This window comes from Kwoniella newhampshirensis, chromosome 7, assembly GCF_039105145.1.
Source record: "Kwoniella newhampshirensis strain CBS 13917 chromosome 7, whole genome shotgun sequence".
Taxonomy (NCBI): Eukaryota; Fungi; Basidiomycota; class Tremellomycetes; order Tremellales; family Cryptococcaceae; genus Kwoniella; species Kwoniella newhampshirensis.
Genome location: NC_089961.1, coordinates 558648 through 572701, shown reverse-complemented (window position 1 = coordinate 572701; position 14054 = coordinate 558648). Strand labels below are relative to the sequence as shown.

At 50.1% G+C, this 14054-nt stretch overlaps 3 protein-coding genes across 3 annotated transcripts; all 3 read right to left on the bottom strand.

Annotated features, from left to right (window-relative positions):
- Window positions 1-90: 90 nt before the first annotated feature.
- Window positions 91-2954, bottom strand: IAR55_003922 (uncharacterized protein; the record flags this gene model as incomplete). The annotated part of the gene is made up of 15 exons (XM_066947027.1): window positions 91-423; window positions 500-620; window positions 680-756; window positions 872-1210; window positions 1277-1318; window positions 1378-1413; window positions 1477-1492; window positions 1554-1591; window positions 1652-1762; window positions 1847-1922; window positions 1983-2047; window positions 2108-2152; window positions 2220-2425; window positions 2548-2645; window positions 2815-2954. The coding sequence occupies 15 exons, from the start codon at window positions 2952-2954 to the stop codon at window positions 91-93; spliced, it is 1743 nt and encodes a 580-aa protein (XP_066802406.1).
- Window positions 2955-4278: 1324 nt separating this feature from the next.
- Window positions 4279-6717, bottom strand: IAR55_003921 (uncharacterized protein; the record flags this gene model as incomplete). The annotated part of the gene is made up of 10 exons (XM_066947026.1): window positions 4279-5399; window positions 5448-5512; window positions 5577-5642; window positions 5702-5857; window positions 5932-6026; window positions 6096-6208; window positions 6267-6348; window positions 6408-6460; window positions 6558-6624; window positions 6706-6717. 10 exons carry the CDS (start codon window positions 6715-6717, stop codon window positions 4279-4281), a joined length of 1830 nt encoding a protein of 609 aa, XP_066802405.1.
- Window positions 6718-10085: 3368 nt separating this feature from the next.
- IAR55_003920 (uncharacterized protein) lies at window positions 10086-12575 on the bottom strand (the record flags this gene model as incomplete). The annotated part of the gene is made up of 4 exons (XM_066947025.1): window positions 10086-10591; window positions 10646-11237; window positions 11297-12186; window positions 12248-12575. 4 exons carry the CDS (start codon window positions 12573-12575, stop codon window positions 10086-10088), a joined length of 2316 nt encoding a protein of 771 aa, XP_066802404.1.
- Between the last annotated feature and the right edge of the window lie 1479 nt (window positions 12576-14054).

Here is a 14054-nt window from a genome sequence, read left to right as displayed (position 1 = left end):
CAGGGACGATCCGCTCGTCAACCTTGAATAGTCTTCTCTTTCACATATACGGATTATGCATCATGTTCCAGTTGGATCTTCAAGGGAAAATCACCTCAGACCACTCTCGTCATACGTGTAATCCAGGTATTCTGTTCCCTTCCACCTCTTACCCTCTGCCCACCTCCTTCTCTCGTCCTTGTCCTCCGGAATCCCTCGCTCCTTGTTCACCCCTTCTTCGATAGCCTGATCTAACACAGCCAGAGCGACTTCAAAGTTTACCTCTGCCGCATCTCCGAACTCAGGCAAGAGGGATTGATCGGGATCTCTCAGTGCGGGAGCCAGTTCGGACAATCGTTTGGATCCAGCTACGATCATCTTGTCGGTCATCTTGCTGGCGGAGGAGAGGATTGTTCCCAGCCCCAGACCAGGATAAATCAATGCCTGAATATGTAGTTGAAGCCCCGCGTCAGATACGCAGGTCATACGAGAGCCCAAGGGGGCAAACCACTCGGCTTACATTGTTGCACTCGGCAATGATATATTTCTTCTTGTCCTTTCCAGGTATATCGACAGGCGGGAAAGGTGATCCAGTAGCCATCAACGCTTTCCCCTCGCTCCATTCGTTTGCGTCTTTGGGGCTGGATACGATGTGATCGTCAGCTACGTGTCACCGGTCGCAATGACTGGGGTAGCTCACTCCACTTCGCAAAGCTTGGTAGGATTACTGAGGGGGAAGATGATCGGTTTATCGACGTTCTTACACATCTCTTTGACCTATCAGAGTGGTACTACTCGTCAGCGCAAATCCCTAGCAGAAGAACGTATTTGCAACCATGCGATTGATTATGTTTGCCTCGTGACTGAAGGATTACAAAAGCCATCGACTCACCACTTCCTCTGTGAATGCCCCAGCATGTGTGCTCGTCCCAATCAACGTGGTCGGCTTCACCTTCTTCACCACGTCCAACAGACTCGTTTCTCCCTCCGCCTCCCAATCCTTCTCATCCCTTATAAAAGTCTCCTCAATTTCATCTCGGATCTTCTCTTGCCCAAGAGACTTTTTGATTAGACCGTGTTTATCGATCAACCAGAATCTGCTAGCCGCTTCTTCTTGAGACAAGGTCTTATCTTCCGACTCGGATTCTAGGACCATAGCGTCTCGGAGTTGTCGAGCGATTCCGAGACCCGCAGAACCGGATCCATAGATGATAACTCGCTGATCAATGAGCTGTGCAATCGAGGTGCATCAGGGAACAGACACATGATGGTCCGTATATTGATTATGACTACCCACCTTCGACTTGGTGACTGCGACAGCTGCTTGGAGTGCGGCGAGCTACATCATTTCAGGGATCAACAGGAGGTTCAACAATCCTAAAGGGCGTCGCAACATACAGTAACGGCCCCAGTCCCTTGTATGTCGTCGTTAAACTGTTGGTCGATCCAGACATCATTCCATCAGCGAGTTCATGAAGAGTGGCCGGTTACGCTTACAATGGAGTGTTGATCCCTGCCGACGCGAAGTCAGCCACAAGTATGCAAGACTTGCTTTCCATCCTTGCTGAGCTCACCGATATTTGGCCAACAGCTTCTGAGCATTCGTCACACCCTACGACCAATCACACAAAGTCAGATCTCACGAAGCTGTTTCCAACCCAGACCAATTCACAAAGTCTTCGAAATGCAAGAGACACTTGGGTTGGTGTTTCTTGACAAGCCCTACAAATTTCTCCAGGAAGTCGTCATACTTCTGACCGCGTAGTCGCTGTTCTCTGTAACCCTGCACACCGTGCGGCCAGGTCAGCTACATGCAGACCCACGTCCATTCTAGCTCGTGCATTCTACAATGTTAGAGACTGCTTACGATGTATAGAGGATCATCTAGTAGATCAGAGTTGTTGGTGCCTACATCCAACGCCACCGCCAGAGCTTTTGAGGGGCTGTGACAGGACATGGTCAAGATCATCTTTTCCGTTTCCGTTTCCGATTCGCATACTTACTCAATTCCAGCCACTAAGCTGTAGATGACGGCTTTGGCGGAGGAGATACCGATACCGCCGGAACCCTATGACAGGAGGGATTGAGCGCGTGTCCGCGTGTCACTCGATCGTGCGTACCAACTCACCTGGTCTCCAATGCCCAGAATCGCCTCTGCATCAGAGACGACGATCTGTCCACAAGAGTCAGCCTATCAAGCCTCTTCTTCAGCTGTGAGCGTAGTCGAGACTGTCACTCACCAAATCCAACTCCCTCCCTTCACATGCATCCAGGAAATCCGCCTCCATCTTGTCCACGTCTGGAGGAGAAAGATATAATCCCTCACTCCTCCTGAAGAGGTGGGAGTAGTCCGCGATCGCTTCAGCTTCTGTGGGGGTGTAGATGATAGGGAACATCTCGATCAAGTGGCTTCGAAGAAGGGCGTAAAAAAGAGTCCAGTTCTGGGCTGTGGGAGTGGACGTAGGGGTGAAGTCAGCAAACGTTGTCTGATGGCTAACAATATGGGGATATAGAGTCGCATGCTCCTTTCTATTGCAGCTCCTCGAGAGTGATGGGGTGATCACTCACCTTTCATAGACTGCAAGAACGAGTTTTTCTGGATATCCGACGGTCGCGCCTTGAACTGCTCGTAGGCTCTTTTGACTTGATCCTCTAGTGTGTCGACCCTATGAGACGATGATAGAACCGTGTCAACATGTCGTTCCACTTGAGATCGCAGCCTGTTCGTCTTCTCCTAGCCCTCCTAACTGATATCACTCTACCGTCTCTGGCTTCACCAGCGAGACCCTTTCCGCGTCCTGCTCACGAAAGCATCCTACTCAAAACCCCACTCACGCATATGGTAACCTCCCTCTCAATCCGAACTCGTCCCTCTCCTCTCTACTGAACGCACTGCCTTTGTTGAATCTGGGGTTATTCAATATCTCCGGCCCTTTCAATGCCACCTTCAATGGAGATTGCGCTTGATTCGACATGTTGAACGAAGTGAGTCTTGAAGTTGAGAAGTGTCCGAGGGCTGTTCGTTTGCTCACGTTACGGATGGACATTGGTGTCATGTACGTGGGAAAGGCGGACTTGTACGCGGTAGCTCGGACAGTCAAGATATATATATATACATAAGTTAAATGACCTGACCTTGCCAAAGAAACAGTGGAAATTGCGGTTTCACCAGATGCTCAGTGACATCATCGTATCTCCCTTCGGGAAAAGTTCCGCGGCACAAGTCAGAGAGATAACGGATCTGAGGGTTCATGTCTGAAAATAGAACAGGTAACTGATTTCATTGAGACCCGACCTTTGCTTGCTTCCTCATGCTATACCAACTCTTCTTCCGACGATGCCGACAGGGGGACACTGCAGCTCTGAGGAGCGTTCTCTTCCGACCGAGGGTGGAAAGGGAATACCTCGGAAAGGAACGGGCGAAAAACGAGGCTGCGGCAGAGTCTGATGAGAGGATGGTCCATGAGTCCAAACGACGCCACCCTTGGGATGGCTGCCAGGACACCGCCATCCATCGGTCGCAGCTTCGTCGATTGCTGTCATCGGAGCATGTCGCACTGATGGTTCCTCACTTTTGGCTGACTTCGGCACTCTTGAATCAATCCATCCATCCATCATACATAGTAGGCTGAGTGGCTGTCTAGGCTGTGGATTTGGTGCCGACACGAGATAAGAGGCCATGCTTCACATTTTTGTGTGATCTTTATCCGAGAAGAATGATCTCATACCGAGATGTCGTCTGTACAGCACGTCAGAAGTACGCACTGTCGGACGTAGGCAAGTTGTGACTACTGCAGGTCAAACATACAGCTCTTGTATGCTATAAGTAGACAATTATTGGATGTCCGATACACATCTGTAGGTCAGGAAAACGGTCACTGCGTACGATTTCAGTCCATGTCTCTTCCGGGCACAATCTGTATGTCGGTGGTTGTTTTACGCCCGCTCTGTCGTAGTGGCCGAGTACCTCTATCGAGTTCTAGCTACCTCTTGGAAAAGCACATCATGCGTACGAGATACATACGAATGATACTAACAAGCATAAACATAACAATTTTCATACAAAAGGAAAGGCAGCTCTGTCGTCCATTCCAACGTCCCTTTTCGTGATTCATACGCGTTATCTCCTCATTCGAAGTATTTTGACCCTTCCATGACGCAGCAGAAATCCAATACCCCACGTTATTCTGTTCTGCACAAGTGTCCAATCGATAGATCTAACCACAGTCCAATCACGATGATGTTTTCCGAAGACCAGCCTTTGTTTGGGGAAGGCTGGAGCCGCAATCCCCTTTAGCCTCAAACACTCTTCACATCCCTTCCCCTCCCTTCGAGCATATTCTCAGTAGCCTGCTCATAGTCAGGTGGCAACATACCTCCCCGACCAGTGCCCTCAGCCTGCTCATCGACACTGTGATCCTGACTATTCTCATTCTCCGATTCCATGGTCGGCGAGACAGGCCCTGCATCGATCTCTCTTCCCAGTACACTCTTCCTTCTCCCACTAGATGGTGACATGGGAGAAGAGGGTGAGGTGCGCGAGAAAGAGCCTGATCGCGATCTGGCTAGGTAAGGATACGAACCCGGAATGTAGATCGGGTTGGTCCTGAAGGGAGGGGAGGGCGGTGCCGAATCGAGTGCCGGACAACTCGCATGACACAGATCGTATTCATGATGAGTATGACTCTGATACGCGAGATTTTGACTACTGTGGCCGAAGTGGTGATGGTGTATAGGATATTTGGACCAGTTATTGAGGACAGGGGAGGTCGGACGGAAAGGGTCTGAACCGGCAAACGGGTGAGAATGTCGTTCGCATCCGCAACACGTCGAACTATTGGTCGATTCGGCGTACGAATAAGTCCGACGGTTGGGCGAAGAAACGGAAGGACTGATAAGTCGATCGTGAGACTGAGTCGGTGAAGATGGGAAGCGGACACTCGTGCCGACCGACAGGGTACGAGCAAGTTCACCTTCCCTGTCTGTGACATCTCTCTCCATAGACGACCTCCACTGTTCTTGCACCACAGCGCTGGGGAACGGATCGACCTGGTAGGACTTGCCCTTCTCTTCGTTCTCGATCAGGTCGACAGGTCCACGCTCAAGTCCCTCTGTTGAGCTCCCTCTTCTTGGGTATAGGCAGAACCACATCAAGATCGCGGCCACTGCCAAGAGCACAACACCACCCGTGACGCCGCCAGCGATGGCTGCAGTGCGATTGGATTCCGTGCGGGCCGTCCAGGTGAGTGGATTGGCTGGCACCGAGTTGTTAAGAACGACTATACCCCTGTAGTTTGCCAGAACGGGTGGGTAAGAACTGTTCAGGACGGCGTAGTCGATGTTCAGCATACTACCGCTCCCACCTAGATTGGTGAGATGGAGAGTATGCGGTCCGTCAGCGAGGTTGCTTGCCATGTATACTGATACATAGGTCAGCTTTGGCTAGGTATGGGTCTGTCCTCGCTTACGAGTGGTTTCGGCACTGAACTCGGTGGTGGTGCCGTTGAACCTCTGTGAACTGCCACCGTCCAATCTAAGAAGCACAGCGTGGTTGAGTGGAGCCGCAAAAGCTGCTAGAGTGTGACATATGTACTCACATGACCGAATAGTCACCTCGATCCTGATCGAAAGCCCCAAAGAGCTGAATGCTTGATCCCGAGAAGCTACAGTGGATTCCTCTTCAGCTTTGATGGCACCGGGAAAACTCACTGAGACCACTCACGAGAAGGTCACAGCGTCACCAATTGTGCCCGTCGATGCGTTAGTCCCGTTGTAGGATCCTGTGGCATCGACATTGGCGCCATGTTGCCAGTCCTGACCGGAGTAAACGAAAGCCGAAGCTACATCGTCGTAACGAGAGGTGTACAAGCTCCCGGTGCTGACATTCGTCATGTTCAGTGCCACGTCCAACTGCAAGGGAATGTCTCGCGGTGCTGGACCCGGACCACTCACACTGGATAAGTGATCACGACATAGTCGATGTCCAGGTCCCAAGTCGTAGTGGTATTGGGAAGCGAGACGGTCTTGGATGGTTGATTGGATAGCGTCTTTGTGTGACCAATAACTCAACAATCAGTCCCTCGATGGATTGACATTGATCAGAATACAATACTCACGATCACATGCTCGACATCAGTTGTCAGACCTCCGGCCGTGTAAAGCAGAGTCTGGAAACGATCTGGTTCGTCGTGCCCCATCGTGTATAGTATGTCACCGTCGTCGAGTTGGACTAAGATGTGTACGTCAGCGTAGTCCCATTGCAAACGAGTCCAGCCAAGGTGATTCACCCGAGTACGTGCCATGATTGGAGCGTCGAGCACCGTAAACATGCACTGCACTACCGTTGAACCGGAAAGTGAATGAGGCCCCCTTGGTAGAAGGACAAGATTCAGCAAAGGTAAGTTATCTGGCTTTAAAGGACCACTCACATCAACAGAAGTAGAATGATAAGTCTCCTGTAGGTATAGACCTCGCGATAAGTCTGCAGGTCAGTCAACAGGTTCAGCCCACTTTCAACATCCTCACAGCCTCGAGCAAGAACTCGCATCGCAAGCTGAGTTAGCGATATTCGAACTCACCTGCAGAGTGCAAAGTGGTCCAGCTTCCAGTAGGAGACCAATCGAATTGAGGGGAACTGTCATCTAGCTACCATGGCGAACGAGGCGAGCAATGAGGTGCCTGGCTCATATGATTTATAGCGCCATTTCAGGAGCTGCGGTGACTCACCGTGATGTTCATCGTGATCACTGGATGGGGTCAGGTGGTAGTATAAGGAGGTCAATCCAAGAGAGCACCAATGCGAGACGAGAGACTGCGGCACAGTAGACGACAACTCTTCAGTATGATGGGGACTGATTATATACATATATATATATGAATGGATGGTCACTGTATTCGGATTCCTCCATCGACGTCTTCATCCGTAGCCGAATAGTCTGTTGTTTGGCCGGAGACATACGTTGGCATTTCAAGATTACATACCTATATCCGCACTCTGGAAAGCCAAAACCTTGCAGTGCCCGTCCCGACCGATGATAAGACCCACTTTGTCTTGGGATGCAAAGGAATTGCAAGGGGTAGACCAGTGTGAGTTTTGGAGTGATTCAAGATAGACTTCAGGCTGTGCAAAAGCGAGGACATTTGAGGATTGATGATTCCCGTCCTCGGATATCAAAGACCGCAGGGGCAAAAGCCACTGTGCAGGCGAAACCTCGTTCGCTCGCAGGTGCGCTCCACCTTCTTTCTTCAGCATCTGCATTCTACGCATCAGCCCTTGAGTTACTTCCAGGACAGAGCGCGCCAGTAAGCTGCGTACGAGTGTGGAACGGGACGGATACCAGAGCCGAGTTGAACCTTCGAGTCAGATCCGAGATGTTATCACTTGACGGCGGCGCCTGTCTCGTACCGTACCATACAACATGGAACAGAACGACTGTCAACTGGTGCTCCCAATCCCGTCCCGGACGTACATCGACCTCACCACATGATGACGAACACTTGGAAAGATTCGAGCGTTACAGCGGTGTGATGCATCTACGAGAAGGAGAACGTAGGGTGGTCGTTGTCTTTGCCGTCCGTTATATCGGACGTTGACTATCTATATTCCACCCATGTGAAGAAAAGGACATTTGATCCTTTCCGCCTTCTCGTCATTTTTGTCACGCCTACATCCTCCCATCAAAATGACACCAACTGCGAAAAGTCAAGGGGCGCCGTGTATCTGCTGCTATCTGTTCGATAATGTTCCGGCTCTCGTTGGGGCGTCCAGCAATTGACGGGAGAAGTCGCATGCCAATTACGAGTGTACGTATCCTGATCAGCTTTCTCTTACCGGTCTTACGCATATAGCGACTTGACCGAATCCGAATCATTCTTCCCGCTCCTCGCATCATTCTCTGTCATTCTATATCCGCTCCAGGTGAATCTGAATCAATCTTCATCGTCACTCGCATACTCGCTACCCAGTCTTCCAAGACACAAATGCAACTCCATAGGCCAATCCAATCCGACCCGTGTAGCTCGTAATCTTGTCTTGCTTAGTAATCCATTCCAGTGACTTACGAAAAGTGCGGGAGCGATGACAGTAATGAAACTTCTGGGTCTGATAACGCGAGCCGTGCCTGGGAGATAGATACAGCATAGATCATGCAGATCAATGCAATAATGTGCGGATGATCAGTTGCGGGATAGGATGACATGTCACGTGACCTGTCGCACTCGGTCTCTACGCTGGAGCTGTTTCCTCCCTTGACGGGTGGTCCAACCCTTCTAATCTCCTCTCGATCTCCCACCATCTCCACCAGTCCTTTCCTTCCCTTGCCCGTGAATCTCCGTCGGTGTTAATGCCCGAGGCTGTGTACTGGCTCTGTAACGGCGAAGATTAGACGATAGGTTGAGCCCGATGAAGACACTCCACAAGGACCGTCGTGACAGGTCGTGACGAAGGTGGAACGATTGGGACACGGGTTCATGATCTTGCACAACCAACCATACGTTCCATACAGGGGGCGATAAGTCGACGCCGAGCAGAGGAGTCCGACTGAGTGAAAGAGAAAAAAAAAACAGGTGGACGAGCCGCAAGAGCAAGACCACACTGCATATTGCGAAAAGCCCCGGTCCGAGGTCATGATCACGACGAACATCGAACGACTTAGTCACACCAATAAATCGTGCGACAACGACTACTGGACCGAACATTAGACGACGGACGATCGATCTCTCCGGCCGATCCGGAGGTTGTTACCGCTCCCAATTCACCGACGAGTTATCGACGATGGCCCTTGTTCCTTTTTGGCTTGTCAACAGTCCCAATCATCGTTCCTGTTCGGCTTCGGCTGAGTATCCGGCTCCCGGCTTCCTCGTTGCGCTCAAAGAAAGCCCGCACAACTGTTCGAATTTGGACTTGTCTCCCGAGGAGAGAGAAAGTAGATTATACCCTATTTTGTCCATTCCTTTCCTCGAATGGATGGGATTCATCTTCTCCCGCTGGCGCTCCCTCAGGCAACAGCCTTCAGCAAACGACACCAGTAGCAGTCCACGATTAGCAATGTCCACCTCACATCCATATCCACCGGGCTATTGCCTCCCCCAAAGAGATAGCGAGATGAAGAGGCCTAATCCGATATTGGACTTTGGAGAAGGAGCGAAAGTACAGAAGAATGATAGAGCTAGAGCTATTCTTGTTTCTATTTTTACGCCCATTGCGAAGCGGCGAAAGAGAAAGCTCTCCTGAGAAAAGTTAGGAAAGTGAACGGTGGATGAAATCTATGGCGAGTGGGAGATTAGAGTGATTACGATGAGGTCGCAATTCAGTATAACGAGGGATGATCTTCGTCTGGCAAGTGATGGAAGAGATGCTTGGTGGTTTCGCCTTGTGTCGCATTTGATTTCGACGTATCTCTGATGATTCAAGTGAAGTCTACGTCCGTCTCGACCGTTCATGACATCGCAATCAGATGATGCTGACTGAGGACTCGTCCCACAGAGAGAAGCGACCACACTCAGCTTGTCAAACACTCAACACCGACATCAAAACGCACAGTTTTTTTCTCCCCAAACAAGATCACGACGATACGAGACGGTACGATACGATACGATACGATACGATACGATACGATACGATACGACTCACACGACACTGAAGAACACCAATAACGTTCTGACGACCTTTTACGGAATTTTGGTACGCCCACACTTACCAAGATTACCACCACACCACGACTGCCCGATGATCTACTGCCTCGCATCATATTCTTCGTTGATGTTGTATCACATACATACATGTTTATAAACCATGGATGTCTGTATAAATCGTCCCGTGAACTGCACTTCTCATTTCGCTATCCTTCCGTCTGGTCTGTGTTGTGTCTGCCCACTGCCATTGATACTGATACTGATACTGAATGGGAAGGGAAGAAGATTCGTGTACAACGATGGACGTATATGATTGACCTTTACTGAGTCCGATTGGAAAGAGATGCACGTGTGTGGTCGGTGAAACTGAGGATGGAAAGGAGGAACAGTCTATATTGTCTAGGTCGTGATATTGTTCAGAACGAGAAGAAAAAAGTGAAAAACCGTTAAATTGTTGCCTGTCTGAGATCACCTCATCTCCCGTGGTAGTATTGCTCCCCTGATCTTCTTGTTGAGCTAGTCATGCCATTCGAAGGGGTATAGTACTGACTTTGTCCACTTGGCGGTCTTGATATTGGTGGAGAAGCGATACGCGGATTCTCGTTGTGGTAGTATTCTCCACCTCCTTTCGCTGCTTGTTCGTATGCTGCCATCGAAGCCGAAGGGTCCTCCGCGCCTGGCGAGGGACCTTCAACACTTCCGTAGTGTTGCGATTGCGATCCGCTCGATTGAGACGGGTAGTGATGGGAAGTCATGCTCGGTTCGTATACGTTGTCACCGACAGGTTCCAAGATGGAGGTTCTTCGACCTAAAGACCCTCGTGACATCTCTGCTGCGTCTGATGAAACGAAAGTTGACGCATCGACCTGTTGCATCATAGGTGGTCGATCAGAGGACTGGTCGTCTGATGCAACGAATCGTTCCACTTCGAGGCCGTCTTCGATTCGATGCGTGTGTCTTCTCCAGAGATATCCATAGCCTGCGGGAGAGCACATTAGCGCGATACGTTATTTCGACGCATCCTCGAACTCACCAAGGTTCCAAATGAAACTGATGAAGAGCATGACGGTTGGCACCCCGAACAGCACGATGATGACGAAACCGATGATCGCTCTAGGGATAGGCCTCAAGCCAACGCTAGGGATGAAGGCAACCAAAAGTCCGAAGGCTGCCATTCTGCAGAAGCTGAGGAATGCAGCCATCCAATCTCCCTTCCTATCCTTGTGCGGCCTGCACGCCAGGATACTGACGAAGACAACGAACTCCACGACAACGTTGCCGATCACCTGTGCCCACGCTTGAGACGGTCCGAAAGCTATGAACGCGGCCCGCGCAGTCATGCCTAGGACGAGAGGGGCGAACCAGAAGAAATGGAATCGCTGGCGGAAAGCTCGATACAAGACACCGGCCGAGTGGAACCACCTGTACGAGGTGTAGAGGGCGGAGATGTCAGGCGCAGTAGATGACGGCCTTCGGTGGCGAAAAATCGATAGAACGAATACAGTTGCGAGAGGAACGAGGCAGAGAAGAATACCGAAAACGGCGAAGAAGATTGATAGTCCGGAATCACCAATGTGGAATTGCCAAAACGCGAAAATGAAGATGGGGAAGAAACCGATGAGGCACTGAGAGTTAACCATTAGTCACGTACAATCAAAGTGTAATGAATGCCTGGAGTACTCACTACTCGTAAAGCGTTGCCCATGCAGAAGTCCCACCACATTCGCCTGAACCTTGGAGCCCAGTACAAGCCTTCCTTGCCCCTACCGATCCTGTCGAAGACCCACAGAGTGATGAACAGTATGACGTGCAGAGCGAGAAAGATGGCGATGAACGCGAGGAAAACAAAGAAGATAGTGTCGTAGGCGTTAGCCTCTGCTACACCCATAGTGTTAGTGTAGACCGGCAGCCCAGTGTCGAGATCGGTCGTGGCATTCTGAGCAAGAGCCGAAGGGATTGCGACACGTTTGGCGAAGTGTTCCAGATGCTCGTTGCTTGTTGCCGATTCAGCAAGGAAGCTCTTGAATGCGGAAGACGATTGTGTAACCTCGTTCATCGAAGCGTAGACGTTGTAGGGTGAGAACTTTCGATTGATGTACTGGACATCAGAATACGCCGTTCCATCCAAGTGTCCGCCTGTCTTCTCCCTCATCTTGTTTATCGAGTTCTGCATGCTCGTCGAGTGGAAGAGTCCCAGTGCCCAGTGGAAATTCTGTACGAAAGCCGAGTAGGCGAGAGGATAGTTGAGGTGCATCAGTCCCGTAGCAGCGGCGGCTTGGAAGAGGAAGAGTACGTCAAACCATCTATATTGCGCTGGCGATGGGGAATTTGCTGCCGCTGTGTGGAAAAGCGCAGCGAGGAATGCGACCAGGGTGAACATTCCTGTAGCCCATTTGACGGCAGTTTGTTCAGTGGTCTTGTGATTGGCGAGAGTGGCTTGTAGACATGCCGCGATCTCACCCGTCTCTTCACGAATGAGCTCGATCCGAGCATAGCCCTCGAGATTGGGAACAGTATAAGCGATGCCGGGGATTCGAGACGAATATCTGGATGGTATGGGATATGTACCGTAACCTGCAGGATCGACGGATGAGCCACCACGATACGAGACTGTCAACAGAGATCGAGTGCTTACCAGTGAAATTGACCTGTGGCAGAGGACATATGACACCCTCGAAATAGTCACATAGATTCAACGTGGTGTTCACCGCCTGAATCCCGTAGACATTCAGGTAGAGATTCGCCGACACGTTCAAGTTGTTTTCCACGGATGCCAAAGAGAACGAGAAGGTGACAGAGCCATTGGATTGATGATAGGCGATGTCAAACTCTTCTACGATGACGGCTTTCGCTTCTGCGCAGTAGGTTACCGAGTCGGTGTAGAGAGTCCCCGAGGCGGCGAAAACGGGGGTGAGGAAGGAGACGAGGAATATTGAGAGAGAAGAGAGGGTTGGTAATCTCATGGTGGGCTACAGCTGTCGTGGTAGGGTGGAAGGGAATGGAATGCAAGAAGGAGATGGGTCGGCGAAGTGCTGGTAGTAGATACGTATCAGATTTTGATGGCAAAGCTAAGAACGACTCTGACTCACCCCGACTCCGTAACGTGTTACAAGAACAATGACCGTTTTTCGAACCCTCGCCCTTGTCCTTGCTTCTTCTCCTTGATACGTTTGTAACACGCCGATCTTGATGTAGTACACGAGACCACCCTGTCCTCTTCTTGATTCTCAATCCTGTCCTAGCCAGTGATGGAGCGTGATGTGGATCGAATCCTGTCCGTTATGATCTGGTTTTCCGTTGCGCGTTCCCCGTTATCCTCCTTTCCGATGTCGTGAAACGAAACCCCGACTTTAACGTGATCTCTTGACTCTATCCTATCGTACAGAAGCGAATTCGTCGATGAAAGGTGAACGAACGCTGAAAGGAAAAGATAGAGAAAGAAAGGAAAGATGGAAATCAATGCCAGATTATCAAGATGGAGTGACGAGTGGGAAATGTCCAAGATCGTATATAATCGGGTTTGGTGCGAGCAAGGTTTTGAGTCTTCAGGGTTTTGTTAATGAGAATGAGAGAAAGAGCTTGTCATCACCGCGGGATCCGTCAAGGGTGTGTGTGGGTACTACTCGATTTTGGGGGAGTGGAGTGAGTGGTACTAGTAGATCCTACTACTTGCTAGATCGTCTTTCTGAACAAGTCTAGAGAGAGAAGCGATGCAGGAGATGTGATCAAGTTTATGCTACATTCTTTTCATCCATTTCCATCATGGTGAGCAAAATCGCCATATCACACCGTACAGACCATACATACATGCAAATTGACTACGAGTCTCACTTTTCAAACTCTTTTCATACCTCCTTCACGGCATTCCTTCTTGGCTTTTCACTCGGTCTGGAACACTTGACCCGGACCACGTCAGTGATGATTTCGATCGTCATCATTATTTTGCATTTTGGATTTTGCTCTTTGCTCTTTGCTCTTTGCTCTTTGCTCTTTCATTTATCGTTCTCGTTGCACTCTCGGTCATACACCGTTGAGTAAAGGTCCAGCTCATTCTTTGCAATCCTCATGCGTAGGCTGAGGTTTACACCGACTTCTCGACTTCTGAACATCATGTGAGATGAACCGTAGCATATGCCACCTTTTCTTTGCCGTAGTGACCGACACTGGTGGTTTTGTCGTTGATAACTATCCCTCTTTGGTCGCTTACATGTTGATAGCATTTACTTTAGCTCGACCGCTTATACGACCAAATTACCCTTGTTCTATTGAGGGCAGCTGCAATGTATCCATGAGAAAAGGAAGAAAGCGGCATGAGGATGATGATACATCCTATAGTCAAACGCCTGGACCAAACCGAATTGTATATCTTTACTTTTTTGATGTGTCTCCTCGCGTCCGACTCTGCTTCTCACGTCTCACTCTGCGCCTCTCCAGACGCACTG